The 17,672-nt window shown below is 54.4% G+C and overlaps 3 protein-coding genes across 7 annotated transcripts in view; 2 read left to right on the forward strand and 1 right to left on the reverse strand.

Moving 5' to 3' along the window:
- Nucleotides 1-4,554, forward strand: part of MGRN1 (mahogunin ring finger 1) — a 57,345-nt gene extending 52,791 nt beyond the window's left edge. The window contains exon 17 of one of the 2 annotated variants that reach the window (XM_003790841.3): nucleotides 3,589-4,554. In XM_003790841.3, coding sequence (XP_003790889.1) covers nucleotides 3,589-3,701 — 113 coding nt within the window. In that variant the 3' untranslated portion in view covers nucleotides 3,702-4,554. The remainder of the gene's footprint in view (nucleotides 1-3,588) is intronic. The other variant, XM_012805804.2, reaches the window with a different exon arrangement.
- Nucleotides 4,555-4,579: 25 nt separating this feature from the next.
- On the forward strand, nucleotides 4,580-9,886 carry NUDT16L1 (nudix hydrolase 16 like 1). 2 transcript variants are annotated; one of them, XM_012805791.2, is made up of 3 exons: nucleotides 4,580-8,022; nucleotides 8,108-8,438; nucleotides 8,985-9,886. In XM_012805791.2, the coding sequence occupies exons 1-3, from the start codon at nucleotides 7,870-7,872 to the stop codon at nucleotides 9,137-9,139; spliced, it is 639 nt and encodes a 212-aa protein (XP_012661245.1). In that variant the 5' UTR covers nucleotides 4,580-7,869; the 3' UTR covers nucleotides 9,140-9,886. The 2 variants fall into 2 exon arrangements, with proteins under 2 accessions (XP_012661245.1, XP_012661246.1); XM_012805792.2 differs by having other exon boundaries at nucleotides 8,108-8,368.
- A 945-nt stretch (nucleotides 9,887-10,831) lies between these two features.
- The window catches only part of ANKS3 (ankyrin repeat and sterile alpha motif domain containing 3), a 37,635-nt gene continuing 30,794 nt past the window's right edge, over nucleotides 10,832-17,672 (reverse strand). The window contains exons 8-17 of one of the 3 annotated variants that reach the window (XM_012805795.2): nucleotides 15,969-16,106; nucleotides 15,352-15,467; nucleotides 14,935-15,099; nucleotides 13,482-13,606; nucleotides 13,218-13,359; nucleotides 12,758-12,930; nucleotides 12,365-12,450; nucleotides 11,691-11,774; nucleotides 11,331-11,422; nucleotides 10,832-11,204 (exon numbers count right to left, since the gene is read on the reverse strand). In XM_012805795.2, the coding sequence (XP_012661249.1) occupies nucleotides 11,343-11,422; nucleotides 11,691-11,774; nucleotides 12,365-12,450; nucleotides 12,758-12,930; nucleotides 13,218-13,359; nucleotides 13,482-13,606; nucleotides 14,935-15,099; nucleotides 15,352-15,467; nucleotides 15,969-16,106 (1,109 nt within the window). In that variant the 3' untranslated portion in view covers nucleotides 10,832-11,204; nucleotides 11,331-11,342. Of the gene's footprint in view, nucleotides 11,205-11,330; nucleotides 11,775-12,364; nucleotides 12,451-12,757; nucleotides 12,951-13,217; nucleotides 13,360-13,481; nucleotides 13,607-14,934; nucleotides 15,100-15,351; nucleotides 15,468-15,968; nucleotides 16,107-17,672 lie in introns of those variants that run through there. The other 2 variants (XM_012805793.2, XM_012805796.2) reach the window with 2 other exon arrangements.

Raw genomic sequence — 17,672 nt, forward strand, 5'->3', positions numbered from 1 at the left:
GAGCCTGGAGTTTGGGGTTGCAGCAAGCTATGGTGGCTCCATTACTCTCATGCCTGGGCAGCAGAACAAGACTCTGTCTCAAAAAAAAAAAAAAATGCTTTGAGGGGTGAAGAGGATTCTAGATTCTGGGGACCACAAGCAGGGCTCTCCTCCCCCAGGTGGCCCTGAAGGGGCAGCTTCTAAAAAGTCTTCCTTTATGTGGCCGGCAGAGAACTCAGGCCTAGACAGTATCACGACAGGCCTCTGTGGCTCAGCCCTTGCACATGAGTCTAGGATGCCCCCACTCTGGGTGAGGGTCCCAGGCCTTTAGGCCCAGGGAAGTGGCCCTCTCAGTCTGTGTCCTGCATGACCTTATGTCTGTGCCTCCACTAAAGACCCATCAGTGTTCTGGGGCATGTGACGGCCATCCTCAGGGACACACACAGTGTTGTGGCCTGTGTTTGTGTCTTTATCCACTCTCTGTTCTCCTAGCTTGTTTTCACTTAGAGACCTTGAACATCGTGCATGTCTGTGTGTGTTTAACACTATGAACATGCATACAGGTATCCTTATTTCAGTGACAGCCCAGCTATCACCTAGATCAGGAGTCCTCAAACTTTTTAAACAGGGGGCCAGTTCACTGTCCCTCAGACCATTGGAGGGCCGGACTGCGGGCCCTGGGATAAGTTGATTGCTAAGCAGGACAGGCAGTGGCGGCAAAAACACCCGGTGGGCTGGATAAATGTCCTAGGCGGGCTGCATGTGGCCCACGGGCTGTAGTTTGAGGATGCCTGACCTAGATGAAAGAGTATACTGCATTGAAGTGTTCTGTTGCCTGTAGATGAGAAAATCCATAAAATGGTGAAAACTTAGGTCCACAGCATCCTGAGGCTTCTAGGTCTGGCAGCTCTTAGCCTCCAGCCTTGCCATTCTCTGGAGGAGAGTCCCCTGCAGTAAAGTCTGGCCCAGACACTGTTGCCATCTGCTGTTTCTACTTGGTGGCAGCAAGTCCATACACATGGGCATTTAATACTGGGCAGCACCCCCACCAGATCCGAAAGCTGGCACCTGTTGCCATGGTGGATTCCCATCTGCAGTGTGTTTGCTATCTGAGCCTCCGTCTCTCCCTCCCTACACACAGCCCTAGGGTCTAACTCCTTTTTGGTATAGAGGAGTACATTGACATGTGACCTTTCATACACACCTTGGGGTGGCTGTGTCAGGCATCCATGGAGAGAGGAGTCCTCTCCTTCTGATTTTTTTTTTAGACAGAGTCTCACTCTGTCGCTCAGGATAGAGTGCCATGGTGTCATAGATCATAGCAACCTCAAACTCTCGGGCTCAAGAGATCACCTTGCCTCAGCCTCCCAAGTAGTTGGGACTACAGGGTGCTCATCACCATACCTGGCTAGTTTTTCTATTTTTGGTAGAGATGGAGCCTCGCTCTTGCTTGGGCTGATCTACAACTCCTGAGCTCAGGTGATCCACCTGTGTCAGCCTCCCAGAGTGCTAGGATTACAGGTGTAAGCCTTGCCTGACTTAATGCATCTGTGTCTTCCCAGGGGGACTGGAATCTGAATCCAGAGCTCTCCAATGGCCATGGTATTGCTCCTAAAAGGTGGCCTCTTGGGGGGGTCCTGACTTTTGGAACTAGAGATTTTTCCATCTAGACCAGGTGGCTTGGTTGAGTTCTTTTTCCAGCCTTTGGGGTCCTTGGAACAAACTCAGCCTGGGTATGCTCATAGGAAGGAGCCTCAGGGAGACACTGGGCCAGATGTCACAAGGGACGCTCCAGCAGAGGTCACACCCCATTGTGCATGGCAGCACAACTGATTTGCCAGCAATCTCACAGAAGATGGGTTGAGATGTTCTACAAGGATCTGCCCCTATTTTCTGGTCATGGCTTTATGTTATGGATTCACAGAGAAAACAATACACCCCAGGCTGCAATAAGGCCCCGTCTGGGAGGGAGTCTGTTCTTATGGGCTCTCTGTTGGCTGTGGAGACTATCTGTCCTCCTCTTGTAGTGTGGCCTTCATGGCCCTGATGTCACTGTGTGCCTGGCAGACAGTACCCTTGGTGAACTGCCTTTCAGCTCTTAGTCATTCTTTATGCTGCTAACTTGTTTGTCCTGCCTCTGGAACCTTTTAGAACACCAGCACACTCTGAGCCATCTGTTAGGAGGCTGTGGGAAGGGAGGTGCCCTCTTCTAGTGTGGTCCACCTGGATATTTTATAAGAGACCAAAGTATTTTTTGTGGGCCAAGAGTACCCCCCCCAAATAGGCAAACATGGTGGGGACCTCCCCCCCCTTTTTTTTTTGCAGTTTTTGGCCAAGGCTAGATATGAACATGCCACCATCTGGCATATGGGGCCTGGGCCCTACTCCTTTGAGCCACAGGCGCCGCCCCTCTCTTCCCCTTGTGAGAGTTCTGGGCATACTTACAATGCATTGCTTTGGGACATCTGCTAGCAGGGGAGCCAATGCCCTGTGTGACTAGGGCTTTCCTGTAGTATGCCAGCCACCTTGGGCCTGTGAGGCCATCTGGGAAGCAACTAGCTGGTGTCCCAGCCTCTCAGCCTTGGCCCTTGCCCCTTCTACTGACCTGAACCAAGCTGAGGCATCTTCATTTGTTTTGACAGCTGCTAGTGTTTCCACACAAACCTCCCTGTCATCTTAAACGGTTTTGGTGACAAATCTTACCCCTCTATTGCAGTAGCACCCCACACTGTACAAAGTGGGCCCTGCCTCTGCCTCAGGGGAAGGTACAATTTGATTGTCGGGATTTAGGTCAAACTTCCAGAAGGATAGAGCTCAGGGAAGACCTGGAGCAATGTGTTACATAGCCTGGGGCCTTCAAGGCAGAGCTGGGTCCCACACAAGGTCACAATTTCTGAAGGAAATAATTGCTCTTTATCCAAGGCTGGGGCTATTCCAGCAGCTCTGGGCTGGAGCCCTGTGTTAGAGTGCGGGAGCCAGGGTTTGGGCATCCCTGAGGATGTGTTGGTCCTGCTGTAGCCACAGGTGAGTGTCACAGGTTCCTTATGTTAGTGCCCTTGTTCAAGCCCTAGGAGACAGACCTGGTCTCTGTATAGAGTACCTCATGGCAGAACAGGCCTCTGGAAGGTAGGGAGGCTTCTGAAGCCCTCCCTCTGCTTCAAAGAAGCCCCTACGGTCTGCCCTGAGCACCATCTGTTGTTGCCCACGTGTGCTCCCCGTTCTCCACTTCAGGGGTTAGCCAAGTTCCATCTAACCCAGTTGTAAGGGTTAGCAGGACAGTGGCTGGTCAGATCCCAGAAAGGAGCTGAGGTAAGGGCAGGAGACAGAAGGGTCAGCAGTTGGTGGCACTGCATTATATTCTGTCCCTGTCTGCAGCATACTGCCAAGTGCCCAGGGGTGACCTATCCCCAGAAGGATGGCTTCACTGGCATTCCTAGGGCTGCAGAGTCTCCAGCCCTCAGTGTGGTTATATCTGAACCACACTGGCTATAAGCAGGCAGGGTAGGGTGCTGGGTGGCCCTGCCCTTGGAGGGCTCCACATTGGTAGGAGCAGGTGACATGGGACAGAGTTGACAAGCATGATCCCTCCTCTTCTGCTCTCACCTGCAGGATGGTCCACCTCCATGGAGACGCCCTGCAGCCTCAGCACCACTGGCCCCCCCTGGCCTCCACTTGGTGGCCCCAGTGCCGATCCCAACACCTCTGACTTGACTCCACTCTGAAAGCCTGGCCAGGCTGGCAGCAAGGAGCCCTTGGCTCCCCAGACTTTGCCAAGGGGCTGCCCTGGCCCCCAGTGTGACCTGGCCACTCCTGTCTGCACGCCCCCTGTGGCCACCAGGCTCTGAAAGGCCATGGCAACCCTTGATCAAAGAGCACAGTAGACTGTCCCCTCCAGTCCCCTTTTTCTATGGTTGCTATATTTGTAAATGGTACAAGATGAAGGACAGCAACTTTCTAGCTGGGCCCTGAGCCCAGGGTCTCCCAGCTCAATAGGCTGAGCCCAGGGCTGGCACTGACTGCTCATGTGTTACCCGGTTCAGCTATGCCTGAGAACTCAGCAAACCAGCAGAAGAGAATTTATTTGTGGGTGAAGTGTTGTCTTCACAGATGCTGGGGCATGGCAGGGGGCCTGAGTCATGGTCCATGAAGGAAATAGTGCCTGTCTGCCCACCCTGTGCGTGTCGCTGCTGCCTTTCACCCTTTGCCGTTTCTTGAGGTCCCAGTGGCTCTTCCTGGCCCACTCTGAGGGCCTGTTCTGAGCCTCCCCCCTGCCCACAGCCCTTCTCCCAGCCACCAAGGTATCTACAGAGGGCTGGGCCAGCCACTAAGGTATTTACACAGGGCTGGGGCTGGGCCTGGCCCAAGGTAGAGGTGCAGCCATTTGCAGCTGGCTTTGGTTATATCATCAGGCTTATCCAGGTAGAAGGGGTTCTACTCAGCTGGGCACCTGCCAGGAGGGACCAAGTAGCTTCCTCAGATCCCCTTTTACTATTTAAACATCCCTTTTTTGAGACAGAGTCTCACTGTGTTGCCCTCGGTAGAGTGCCGTGTCGTCACAGCTTACAGCAACCTCAAACTGGGCTTGAGGGATTCTCCTGCCTCAGCCTCCCAAGTAGCTGGGACTATACGCACCTGCCACAGCCCCCAGCTATAATTGTCACTTTTTATTTCTCCTTGATTTGTCCTGTCTGAGACTCTTGTGGCAGGATCAGCCTGTGGACCAAGAGACCCAGCATGACCCTTTGCATCTGGGGACCATGTCCTTTGTGTAGGAAAAACCTCCTGGGCAATGGAAAGGCAAAGAGGGTGCTGGGCCTGGTGTCTGAAGGGTCTTGAGCCCAGCAAGTATGTGTAGCTTCCCTGGCCTGGGAGGGCAGAGGGGCCCACTGCCACAGAGGTGCCCTGCAGCTGACCCCTGGGGGAAGGATGGCTGTAGGACAACCCACAGCAGTACCCAGGACTCAGCACGCCTGCCCTGGCCTGGCAGAAGGCTCTGGGTTGCTCTGAGCACCACTCCTGCCCAGTGTGGTGCTCTGGAGAGGAACCCACCAGTGGACAGCTGCTCTCCACTTAAGCCTGAGTGGAGTGTGCCAGTTCCCTGCATTGCATCCAGGCCAGCCTATCCTCCTGCCCTGTCTGTGTTGGTGTGTGCACATGTGCACATGCTTACACAGGCACATGTGCACACGCAGGCTGGCTTTCTCCTTTCCCAAACCAAGCAAGGCCTGGCCTTGCCTTTAGTGCTGGTGCCAGAACTTTTCGTGGATGAGCTGAGACTGGCCCATCTGGGGCTTCCATGTGCTGTCATCTGGTGCGCGTGGATAGGCTCATTTGTTCATTTTTACTGTATATTTATAGTAATAAAACCATGCAGCAATATTCTGTCTGCTCCTTCCTCCGGGCACAATACTGTGTGCCAGGCTGTTTCCTGATCCAGAGGCGGGCACTGAGTCTCCCTGGCAGCTGCCACACTCTGCCTCAGTACATGGCCTCTGCCTTGGTTTCCTCATGTATCAGATGGCAGTGACAGTGCAGGTTCTAAACTTGGGTGGGATTAAACGAGATAGCTCAGGTTCCCAGTGGGTGATCAATGCTCATGGGGTGCTGTTTTGACTGTTTTCATTGTTTGTCATCTTTGTTGATCTCTGGTTAGAGTGAAGACAGACCTTTGGGACTTGGCTAAGTCTCCTGAACAGGTAGCATAAGAGCTTTGGGCCCCCAGGTGCGAGGGCTGCCCCTCTAGTTGTCCCCATCTCTATTGCTGATGCATCCTACAGTTGTTCAGCAGGCACATCCTGTGTGCCAGGGGAGGGGCCTCTGCAAGGGTGCTTACATTCTCAGCAGTGAGACAAACAGGTAATCAAAATGTTTTCCAGGGTTGGTTACTGTCAAGAAGAAACTCAGTGGGTGATGAGATGAAGGCATGTGGGGCACTTGATTCAGCTGCCCTGAGGATGAACAGGAGCTGGCCCTGGGACAGTGCAGACATGGTGGCAGGAACGAGCCTGCAGTGGGAAGCGCACTGGCTGGGGTATCATCAGGGACAGATGCTGAAGACCTTGTTGAAGTAGCTAGAGTTTTTTTTAAGGGGTAGTCAGTTGTCTGTCTTCTAAAGAGGCTCTTGAGCAGAGGAGTGATACCCTGCAGCTGTTGTGCAGAGACTGGGCTGGAGGACCCCATTTAGCTGCCCAGAGATGGTACATTTGGAGCCTAGAGCCCAGCCCAGGGCACTCTGGTTAGATAACCTATGCTCCCCTGTCCAGGGGGTTGCCTCCTAGCAGGGCCTGGCCAGTGCCCCAGGGCACCCACCATGCAGGGTCCCCAGCTCCTTTGCAAGCACAAGTCAGGCTGCCTTCATGGCCCCTTTTTGACTCAAGCCTACAGGGGTAAAGGGGGCAACAGCTGTTCCTGGCATCCACAGCCCTGTAGCCCCCTGAGACTGACTTTATTCTGGCCTGGTCCCAGCATGGGTAGAGGTGCTTAAGGTGTTAGACAGGTGCTTGCATGGGCTAACCTGGCTCCCCCTCCACACTTCCCACAGACCCAGCCTTGTTACTGAGGTCTGGTGGGGGGGCAGGGTTGCATCCGGGGAGTGTGTCCTCCTGTGGCCCTTAATGTCCCACAGTCCCTGGGCTCACGTTGTGCTTGGCTGCCTGGAGGTGGAGCCCTCCCCAAATCTGACATCACCAGCCCTAACATGAGTGTCCAGTGGCTCCTGCCAGCCCTGGTTCACCTCACCCCTATTCTGCACAACTTCACTTCAGGCAGCTTTCCCTGTGCCACAGCACTGGCCTGACTGCACAGCTCTCTGAATGCTTAGGCTCCAGCCCTGGGCACCTATGCAGCAGTGCAGACAGGGGTCCTTCACTCAGCAAACCTTATGTCCACTGTGGAGAAGAAAGTGGCCCTTGGGCCTGGCTGCTGGTAAGGTGAGCCTTGCCATCATGGGGTTCAGGGGACCCCACTGCTCTCCCTTGGGCAGTGTTTCCAGTGCTGTTGAGCCCAAGGACTGCCTTCTCCAGCACAAACACGGGGTAAGTACTTGAGGCCCTCCCTGTGGGATCTGGTGGCTTTCTGTTGTAGACAGTGGGTAGGAGGGGTCCTCCCACCCAGTACCAACTGCTGGGCGTACTTTCACAAGTCCTGTCCGTCTCTGAGACCCAGGCTTCTCATCAGTAAGTTGGGGAAACCTGCACTTCCCCAATGGTTCCCAGCATGTGATGCCTGGCCTGGAGGACGCTGGAGAGCCTGGTCCCCGATTTAAGTAACTTGCCCCAGGAGGCTGGGTCCAGCGCCCCATTTAGCCCTTGGCCATCCAGCATAGTGTCAGGGCCGGGCATGGACTTGAACTGCGGGCAGCCGGGCACACCTGAGGCGCAAGAGTGGCCCGGAACACACAACTATTGTGCATGGTGGTGGAAGGTTGCCACCCTCCAGGCTCAAGTCCGAGAGGCCTGGCAGAGGAAGCCTGAGAAACTTCGCTAGCTTGTGTAGCTGGGATGCCCGGCTGTACTCTAAAGACCGGGACGTGTTCAGGCGGGTGAGCCCCGAGTTCGGCTGGCATTCACCGCTCCAGGACGCCGGCTAATCGGCGTGTTGGATCTTGGGAGTTGTAGTCTTTGTAGGTCAGGGGCGGAGCCGCTGCTTGGGATCCGTGGCTATTGGGTGGCGCCTGGCGCACACGGCTCTTGCTTTTGCACACTGCCCCCTTCGCTTCTCAACGACGCATCGTAGCGCGGCGATGGGCTCTGCGACGACCTGCGTCAGGGATTGGAGGGGAGGTGGGGCCCAGGGACACGGCTGCCCGCGGGTTGGTGGGGCGTGAAGGAGGCGGGTCCGCGCATGCGTTGAAGGGTGGGGGCCGGCCGGGCCTCAGGGGCCAGTGCCAAGATGTCGACGGCGTCGGTACCGGAGCTGAAGCAGATCAGCCGAGTGGAGGCGATGCGCCTGGGCCCGGGCTGGAGCCACTCGTGCCACGCTATGCTGTACGCCGCCAACCCCGGGCAGCTCTTTGGCCGCATCCCTATGCGCTTCTCGGTGCTGGTGAGGACGGGGGCGGGCAGTGGCCGGGCCGGGGGCACCGTGCCGACCCCGCTCCCGCGCCCGTGACCCGGCGCTCCCCTTGCAGATGCAGATGCGCTTCGATGGGCTGCTGGGCTTCCCTGGGGGCTTCGTGGACAGGCGTTTCTGGTCGCTGGAGGATGGACTGAACCGGGTGCTGGGCCTGGGCCTGGGTTGCCTGCGCCTCACTGAGGCTGACTATCTGAGCTCGCACCTTACCGAGGGCCCGCACCGCGTCGTGGCGCACCTGTACGCGCGGCAGCTGACGCTGGAGCAGCTGCACGCCGTGGAGATCAGCGCGGTGCATTCGCGCGACCACGGCCTGGAGGTGGGGCCACCGCCCGGGTCCCGCCCCCCGCCCCGGGGTTTGGCTCTGGCCCCGTGGAAGGCACCGATGGGTAACACGTCTCCCTGAGGGTCCCCTGGCCGGGCTGGGTGGGGTGTCGCTGTCTCCAGCAACTGAATGGGGAGAGGGGCCTGGGGTTGGGCCGGGGCTGGGGCTCCCTCAGGGCTGTGTTACATCTGCCTTGCTGCCTGCCATTGCCAATCCTGGGAGTGGGGAGTGGGACCGGTGGGGAGGAAGGGATGGGGGAGTGGTGTCTGCCTGGGGAGGTGGTAAACTGAGGAGCAGAAGGAGGAATTGCAGGACTTAAGAATTCATTGGGGTGTGAAGGCTCTTGGGTTGTGGGTTTTGTGGTCTGGAATGGGGAGCATGGGGTGCAGTGGGGGGACCACAGGGCTGGCCTGGACACGTGCTTGGGGAAGTGGGGGCTGTACCTTCCAAGGGAGCTGTCTGCCTTCTGCCCTGCCAGACCCTGCTTGGGCATTCTACCATGTCCTTGGCAAAATGCGCTGCTCTTCTTCAGTAGCTTGCAGGCCCCTCTTGCCAGGGATGTGCTGCCTTGCATGGAGGGCCTGGACCTAACTCTGACTTGTCTGTGCAGGTGCTGGGCCTTGTAAGGGTCCCACTGTACACCCAGAAGGACCGAGTTGGAGGTTTCCCCAACTTCCTGAGCAATGCCTTCATCAGCACCGCCAAGTACCAGCTCCTCTTCGCCCTCAAGGTGCTCAACATGATGCCCGAGGAGAAGCTGGCTGAGGCTTTGGCTGCAGCCACAGAGAAGCAGAAGAAGGCCCTAGAGAAGCTGCTCCCGGCTTCCTCCTGAGGAGGTTCCTGTGCCAGCTGTCACTCCCCCCCACCCCTAGCTGTATCTATGCCCACAGCCTGAGAAGACTTAGCCCTGGGATTCCTGTGAAAGTGTGTCTTCTAGAGTGTTTCTGTGTTTGCTCTTCTGACTGCACAGGGCAGGCAGGCATCTCATCATCTCCACTGTCCCAAGCAGTCATCAGGCAGTGGCTGGGCCAGCTGGGACCCAGCCCATCCTCTCAGGTTGGTCAGTGGGGGGTTTGGGCGCACTGGGCCTGGCTCTTCAGGCTCAGGATGTTCGTACCACCCAAAGGCTCAAACTCCTCAGTGTGCTTCTCATCAGGTAGTACCCAGTCGTCTAAGGGGGCAGGTGTACAGCTCCAGGTCGCTCAGAAGAGTTTGCTTTGGTGAGGGATACCTTTGTCTAGGTCTGCTTGTTGCTGCATTCTTCTGGAGCTATGGCCCCTAAGTCTGGAGGAGCCAGCTTGGGGTAGGATCTTACACTGTTATTTTTGGTTGTTGTTGGATTTGCTTTGTTAGATTTCTCTCATTCACCAATGTGTGAACTATAGGTGAAGCTTCAGAGTGGCTTTACCCCACTGTGGCTTAGTTCCTAGGAGGGTTGGGGTCTCAGGGACCCAGCTGTGTATGGAGTTGTTGAAGGAGAAAAAGACAATAAATAAAGTCGCTCCTCAGCTGCTCTCTTTGTTTTTTGGTTTTAGATGGAGGCCGAAGGCTGGGCTTAAGAAGGGCCTCCATTCTTCTGGATGTGGAGGCTAGACCTGAGAGAGGGGTTCTGGGTCCCCAGGTGCTAGGTATTGTTCACAGGGGAACCAGCTCAGGCCTCCTGTCCCAGGATGGGGGGGGGGGCACATGGAGGAATTCCCCTGGCCCAAGACATCCTATTATTTCCTTATTTATCGGGGCACTTCAAGCCTCTGCATGCTGTGGGCTGGCAGCCTATCGGAAGCTCATGTGCCAGGACCCTCCACATTGAACCTCAGCCTGCATGGCGGAATCCTGTTCTGGATCCTCTTTGCTTTGAAAACCTGCATTTCCTCATTCTTAGTACAGTCTGCATGCAGCTGCAGGGGATGGTCTGGAAGCACAGGTTTAGTGTGCTGAATGACAACAGCAGAGTCAGCATGGGACAGAAAAGCCACCACTGGTTGTTACCTACAGTACCATATCTACGAAGATTCCAGTGGTGAGTTGAGAAGTTTCTGCAGCCAATACCTGGTGTGCTGAGGAAGGTGGTGCTCCCATATCCACCTCAGAGTTTGGTAAGAGAGCCACCATGGGTGGGAGAATGTCTTGCCTTGCTGTGTGAAGAGAGTACCTGGACCTGGCTCACTCACGTTACCTAGGGCCTGGGGAATGTGCTTTAGTTCTCTAGTAGCTTGTCTTGAGTCAAGTTAGGCTCTACAGAATCATGTGGGCTACTGGAACAAAGATGCCCCTTGGCTGAAGGGGATAGGGCAGGCAGGGTTGCTGAGTCGGCCTACCATTGTGCATGGTACTTGGGGGCCTAGCCACCAGGGATGTCCACCCAGAGGCCCAAGTTGCTAGGGCTGGGGTCTTCCCCTTGCTTTGGCCCAGTTAGTGTGTTGGCACTAACATATCATTGTAACCACAACTAAGCCCTTCACCAACTGATCTTAAATTTTATTTTCCAACAAATGACATTTTTCAGGTGCCCAGTTCTCATAAGGTCAAGCCTCTGGCACCCACAGATGGGGATATACTCCCCAAGGCCCTGCCTGGTCTGGGCCAGGGCAGGCCATAAGCTCTGAGCCTTACCATCAGGTTTGGGTGACAGGCCTTTGTCCTGCCTCAGTGCTGGCCCAAGCTGCCTGGCACGGGCCATAGTCCCTGTCCTGCTGTGTCTGCCGGCTGCTCTGGGGCCTGATCCTCTGGCCCCATCTGGACCTGTGCTGCTTGGTGCAGCTGCCTGTGCATGGCCCTCCTGACTCCTGGCACACAGCTTCAGGGTGGATCAATCACCCAACGTCCGAGTCTGAAAAGAAAGGGCCCTGGTGAAAACGGGAGAGGGAAGGGGTCCAAGCAGGCATTGTCTCCTGCAGCTGCCCCGAGTAGACTCTGCTCGGGTCCTCGTGCAGGCTCCAGGCTGGCAGACACTCACCATCTATCAGGGCTAGGGCTCCCGCCACTTCTCCTTGCTGCTCAGTACCTGCAGTTTCTCCAGGCTCTGGGTCACTGAGCACAGCACTCGCCCTGAGAATGACACCAGATAGTGCTTTGCCACAAGTCTGGGTACCACCCAGGAGGGAACTAAGTACCACCCAGGAGGGAAGTAAGCATGGCTCTGTGAGTTGGGGCAAGCTGCGGGTGGAGGACAGCCTTGAGGTGGAGGGATTCAAACCTGCTTTCCCTAAGAAGGGGTCCCTCTCCCTCCCTCTGAAATGAAAGGGGCTCTCAGTCTTCACCAAAGTCTGGCTTCTGGGTCGGGACCAGGCCGCTTGTAGCCCTCTGGGAGACTCACCCATCTCATGCACACAATCCTCCAGGGCTCCTGACAGCTCAGGAAGGCTCATAGCCTGCAGGGATACTTGCCAGCCTTTGGAGTCTGAGGTACAGAGGACTGAGTTGGCCTGGGTCTGTGTCCCCATAGACTCTACCTTTGTCCTGAGCTGCTATGACCAGGAGACCCTCCACAAATGTCAGTGCCTGAGCAGCCCCCACAAGCTGATGCTAGGGAAACCCCTGTTGTATTCTTCCTCAACTTGGGGTTCCACAAGACTATAAAGACTGTGACAAAAATATTTTCTCCTCCTGCTTGCTGACCCAAGCACTAGCTGCCAAGCAGGGCTCAGCCCCAAAAGAGAAAGCTTCCTCAGGGAAGCTATGCCCTTGGGATGGCCCCATGACTGGAGGCTGATGTCACTTGAGGTGTTGGACAGCAGAGTTGGCTGTGGCACAAAGGCCTTTCTTGATGCTGTCACAGCCATGCCTCCTGCCACTGGGGGACAGGTATGTTTTCCAACATAGGTGATGAGGTCCCCAGGGCACCTTTCTCTTCCATGCCAGCACTGCAGACACTAAGGGACCAGGGAGAATAGGGTGGCAGTGTGACAGCCACACCAAGCCCGCTGGATAAACCTGGTCTTGAGCTACCCTGCTCCTGTCTGCCTATCAGAGTCAGGTGGCCACTCTTACCTGCCAGGGGAAAGGCTGGGCCCAGGGCAGCTGCACCAGGGGACTGGTCCTGCCTCACTCTGGTTGACAGCTCAGCTTGACAGGCTCTGCCACACACAGGAACAAGTGCTGGTAAGGGCAGATGCCCCAAGCCTCACCCTTGAGGGGAAGGCCCAGCCTTGTTCCCACAGCAGGAAGTTATACTGAGGAGCAGGAGGGAGGCCCCACAGAGCCCCTCGCCCTGTGTGCCCTAGGGAGGAAGTGCCAGGATGCCAATGGCAGGGGGTGAGGGGAGAGGCAGCTTTAGTTAAGGGATCTTGAAGGAATGATGCCTGAGGGCCCCTGCAGCAGCTCCTCTGCAGCTCAGCTAGCAAATGAGGGAATCTGACCCCCCCATAACTCAGGGCCACTCACCGCAGCTGGTCCAGGATGAGGGTAGCATCCTGGGCCAGTGCCCAGGTCTCCTGCAGCTGGGCCTGCATGTACTTGTGAGCCCCGTCCTGCTCCAGCAGGCAGCTCTCTACCACAGCCCGCAGCTCCTGCTCCTGGGACACCTGGCCTCGAACAGCCTCTAGCTCCTCACAGCGCTGCAGGGTGGAGGGCCAGGCTGGGAGGGGGCCCAAGACCACATGGGAGGACTAGGCTTCGCTTTCTCAAAGGTCTGAGTCTGTTCTATCTCTGACCCCACCTCTCCCCCTCCCCAGGTCCATCTTCTGTGCTGGCCACTTGCTTGCTGTCCTTGTGTGCGTCTGACTGTCCCTTCCTGTATGCACTACTGTCCTTTTCCTGTAAGGGCTAGGGTGTTTGTTGCCACCTTCGCTGCTGCCCTTGCCATCCCTACCCCTTTCCCATGGGCGCCCTGGGCACCACCTACCTTGTGCAGCTGGATGGCCAGCTCCTGCATCTCAGCTTCCAGGCGGTCAGCATAGGCCAGCTCCAGGGCATCACTGGGTGGGCGAGCACTGCTGTGCCAGCGGGCAATAGCAGAGGTCATCTTCCTTTTGGGCCCAAACAATCTGCAGGGAGAATTAGGGAAGGACATAGATCTGACTTCTCTGAAGTCAGAACTTAAGCTAGTCTCAGGATGCTTGGCTGAAATGAAGGGTGTCAGGGCCAGGAATGGCCCTGCTGGACTCACGTTATGCCGATTTCCTTCAGGTCGCTCTCAGTGAGGGTCAGAAAGATGCGGAGATCCACATCCTGCTCCTCAAAAACTTGCAGGTACTTGAGACACCCAATCTGTTCCAGTAGTGTGGCCAGGTTCTGGAGGGCAGAGGAGACAGGGAAGGGGCAGCCACTGTGCAGAGCATTTCCTCTTCACCCACTGGACTCCTACGGGCTGCCAGATTCTACCCCAAACTGGCCTGGGCGTGGGGCCTACACTGCCCACCTCCCCTCCTACTCAGTGCCCTCAGGCAGACAGGACTTCCTAAGCTTGGCTGTCTTTTGATCTCTCTCCTGACCTCATCACTGGAACATGGGTTCCTCACCTCACCTGACATGCTGAGCTCTGTAAAAGGTGGTAATGAAGCTGTTCATCTTGAGAACCTTTGTCTAGGTGTAGCACTTCTCTATGATTCCTTGCAACATTCTCTTTGTCCAACATTTTGATTTTATGTGTCGAAGTGTTGATTTCTGAGTTTATCCTACTTGGAGTTCATCAAATCCCTTGGATATAAAGATCGATGTATTTGTTTCAATTTAAGGTTAGGCTATCCCTTAAACATATTTTCTGCTTTTCTCTCTTCCTGTCCTTCTGGAAAGCATCTTGTATATTGGTAGCTTGATGGTATCTCACAAGTTTCTATTTATTTTTCTTCATTCTCTCAGACTAGATCGTCTCAGATGATGTATGAGTTTTATGATTCTTCTTGCTCAAATCCACTGTTGAGCCCATCTAGTCAAAGTTTCATTTCAGTTGTACTTTACAACTCCAGAATTTCAATTTTTGCAAGTGTATTGTTATTTTTAATGGAAAAGTAAATTTTTGAAGGTGGTCATTCTGTCGTTTCACTTAGACTACTTTCTGGAAAAAACAGCCTTGGCAAGTTCCCATGATCAAGGCAGTAAGAGTACACCTGCTCCTGCAGCCTGGGGGCAGATCCTTGGGAGGGACTGCAGGAGAAGCCAGTTGAGACCACAGGCCCTCAGTGAGCAGCACTGGTGCTTTAACAATAAAGAACAAAAACTTTCCTCTCTGCCTTTCCTCTTTGTACCACGTGTGCCTGCACAAGGCAGGAGAACTCAGAAACAGCACATTTCCACCCAATTGTTCAGTCACTTGGTCTCTGCTTCACAAGTCTTTTCACAACTCCTGGAAGCAGCTGACATCAGTCTTGTTTTTCTCTCCAGGCTTAAGGAGGCTGACTGGAGTATGGACACCGTTGGAGAAGGATGCAACACACACCCCACAACTGGGCCACTAATCATTAGGAGTCCACTGAGCCTGTGGTTTATTGGTCAGTTGGGGAAAAGCCACCACCTCTATCAACAGTGCCTGGCCCATCATAAATACCCAGAAAACACCTCACAAATCACAAAGAGCACAGTCTTTCTAAGAGTGTAACCACTAGCTTTACAAATGGCCTTACCTGGGGTCCTGAATAGGGGGACCTCTCGTTTTGGGGGATAGATCCTGGGGTATAGGCTGCCCCAGAAGTCCCAGTGCTGGGAGGCCCCTGGTTGTGACGATTCTTAGTCTTCATATAACTTTTAGTTTGTTTGCGAACTGAGCTTTTACGTGCATGATCTGAATCCTGCAGCAAAGGGTAACGTTTGGGTTAAGATCTGGGAATCCTCAGGAAGTTGTCCTCTGAGGCTGCTGCTATAGCCTGTGCCACCACACTTATGCCATGCCCAAAGGTAGCAGGCCCTGGACACTGCACTTCCCAGCCCAGCACAGAAAACCACTAAAGACTTACTACCATACTTGCTCATCCCAGGTTAACTGGGGTGTCAGGCATCCCCTATGATGCCAAGAATGGGGGGGGTCAAAAAAGGAGACTCACCTCGTTACTCTCCACAGAGGCCTCGCTGCTGAGCCCCTGGGCTCTGGTTGGGCCCTCACTGCTGCTGCTGCTCCGGATGATCCCGAGGTTGGCACAGAAAGCGTGTTCTTGCTCTTCTGATGACAGGGAGAGAGGACACCTGCCTGCAGGCCTTGGACCTGAGCTGTTGCAGCCACAGCTCATCTCCTTAAGCAGCTGGGGGTCCCCTGCTTCATGCTTCATTCCTGTCCTCCCCTACCCCTCCACAGACAGGCAGGTTCTTTTGTTCCCTAATGAACCCCAAACACCCTAAAAAGCACACGGATATGTGGCTCTCAGTACAGAGCTGCTGCATGCATGCGTGTAACTGCTACAGACATTGCACACAGGGAAGACTCCCTGAAACCTTGGACAGCTTCCAAATCAAAGGGCTAAACCTGTCAGTTTGGAATGGCTCTCACTACTCTTTATGGTGGAACTGCCCTGTATCAGATTCTTTGGTTTCCCCTTATAAGAACCAGAGCTTCTGTACCCTTCCCTTTCTCGTTCTCTGGTGGATGGACTCATCCCAGGGGTAGGCACACAGGCCTAAGGAAAGCCCTTGCTGAACAGTGTGGGGAACGGGGGAGGTTACGTACCCCGGCTGCTGCTACTGCTGCTCTCCACATCCTGGTCATTGATGGGGGAGGTGACATCCCGGTAGCAGAGGCCCTCTCCTTCCAGAGGGTTCTCATCACTACTGTTGAAGGTGACATAGCCCTGTGGAGGCACCTGCTCTGTGTGCAGAATGGGTCATGTAAACCCACACGGACACAAGGTGAAGACACCTTTGTTCCAAATGCTGCCCCCTCAGGATCCTCAGTATGGGAGAAGACCCAAGATTGGGCATGCAGGAAGGAAGCTACCTGTCATTTCCTTGCTACCCACCACAGTTACCTGGTCAGAGATGTTATTTACAGTTTGTGAGGAAAGAGGACTTTGGAGACCAGCTGGTGTCCCATAGCAAGTACCTGGTGGAGCCAGGGCTGGCTCAAACCAAGCCTGGGTCCTCTGCACTTCCCCATGCTCTTTTTAAAGTGGGAAAAGTATAAGGTGAACCAAAGAAAAGCTGTGCCACTGGGTGTTCCTTTAGCTGGAAACATCCTTTCAGCTGGGGCCTGGCCGGGATGAGTCCCCCATATATGTGAAGATACACATATGCCCATCACCAGGTGTCTTTATGTCCCCATGACCTGCTTAAACACAGGCATCTAGAGGGGTCATCCTTGGGTCAGTCAACCCAGCTAAAGAGATCTGGCTGAATGTGAAGGCAAAGATCTTTGGCTAAAAATTAATAGCAATAATAGAAAATTACATAACCCTTGACTAGATGTGCCTACATGAAAACAAGCCAAAAATGAAGACCACACACTAGAATGTAATTCTTCCTGCGGTCTTAGAAGGGAATCAGGTTACTCATATGCTCCCAACTGAAACACAGTCTCCTTTGGCTGTGAAGTTGGGCTTGTCCAGGTCCAGGCCTTGGGCCTCCAGGAAGGGCCTGTCCCTTGACATCGCAATGGATGGGTAACAGGCATCATAGGAAGATATAACTCATGCCCCAGACTGACCTCTTAGGAAGGCCAACATAAAAGAGTGAGCATCAAACCCAGCTCACCTGAACAATGGTCAGACCCCCAGAATTCCCCAAAAGTAAAACACTTAACATTCAGGAGCTAACAACTTGGGAATAAACTCAGACCTCAACACTTGGAGACTAGGATTCTAGCACTCCCAAGTGTACCTTTTCAGAAGAGTCTGAGGGTCAAATCCATCACCTTGAGAGCAGGAGCTGAACCTTTGCTTGGCCTTTTGCCTGTGGAAGCATACCCAGCTCAGCCCAGCAAATGCATTAAGGTGCTCTGCCCAGGTAATGGGGGCAGAACCATGGGGTGGGACATCCAACTCCTTATCTTCCTTGCATTAGCTGGCCCACCTATTTGATGATTGGAATGAATATAGCTACTATAGGAAAAAAGTTTGTTTTTTTTTCTTTTGAGATAACAGTCTCACTCTGTCACGCCGAGTTGAATGCCATGGCATCAGCCTAGCACACAGCAACCTCAAACTCCTGGGCACAAGCAATCTTCCTGCCTCACCCACCTGAGTACAGGCATCTCCCACCATGCTCAGCTAATTTTCCTATTTTTAGTAGAGATTGGGTCTTTCTCTTGTTCAGACTGGTCTTGATCTCCTGAGTTCAAGTGATCCTCATGCCTGGGCCTCCCAAAGTGCTAGGATTACAAGGATGAGCCACTGTGCCCAGCTGAGAAAGTTCTATTTCTTTTTTTTTTTTTTTTTTT

The sequence above is a fragment of the Otolemur garnettii genome, unplaced genomic scaffold (assembly GCF_000181295.1).
Source record: "Otolemur garnettii isolate 467f Iridium unplaced genomic scaffold, OtoGar3 scaffold00044, whole genome shotgun sequence".
Taxonomy (NCBI): domain Eukaryota; kingdom Metazoa; phylum Chordata; class Mammalia; order Primates; family Galagidae; genus Otolemur; species Otolemur garnettii.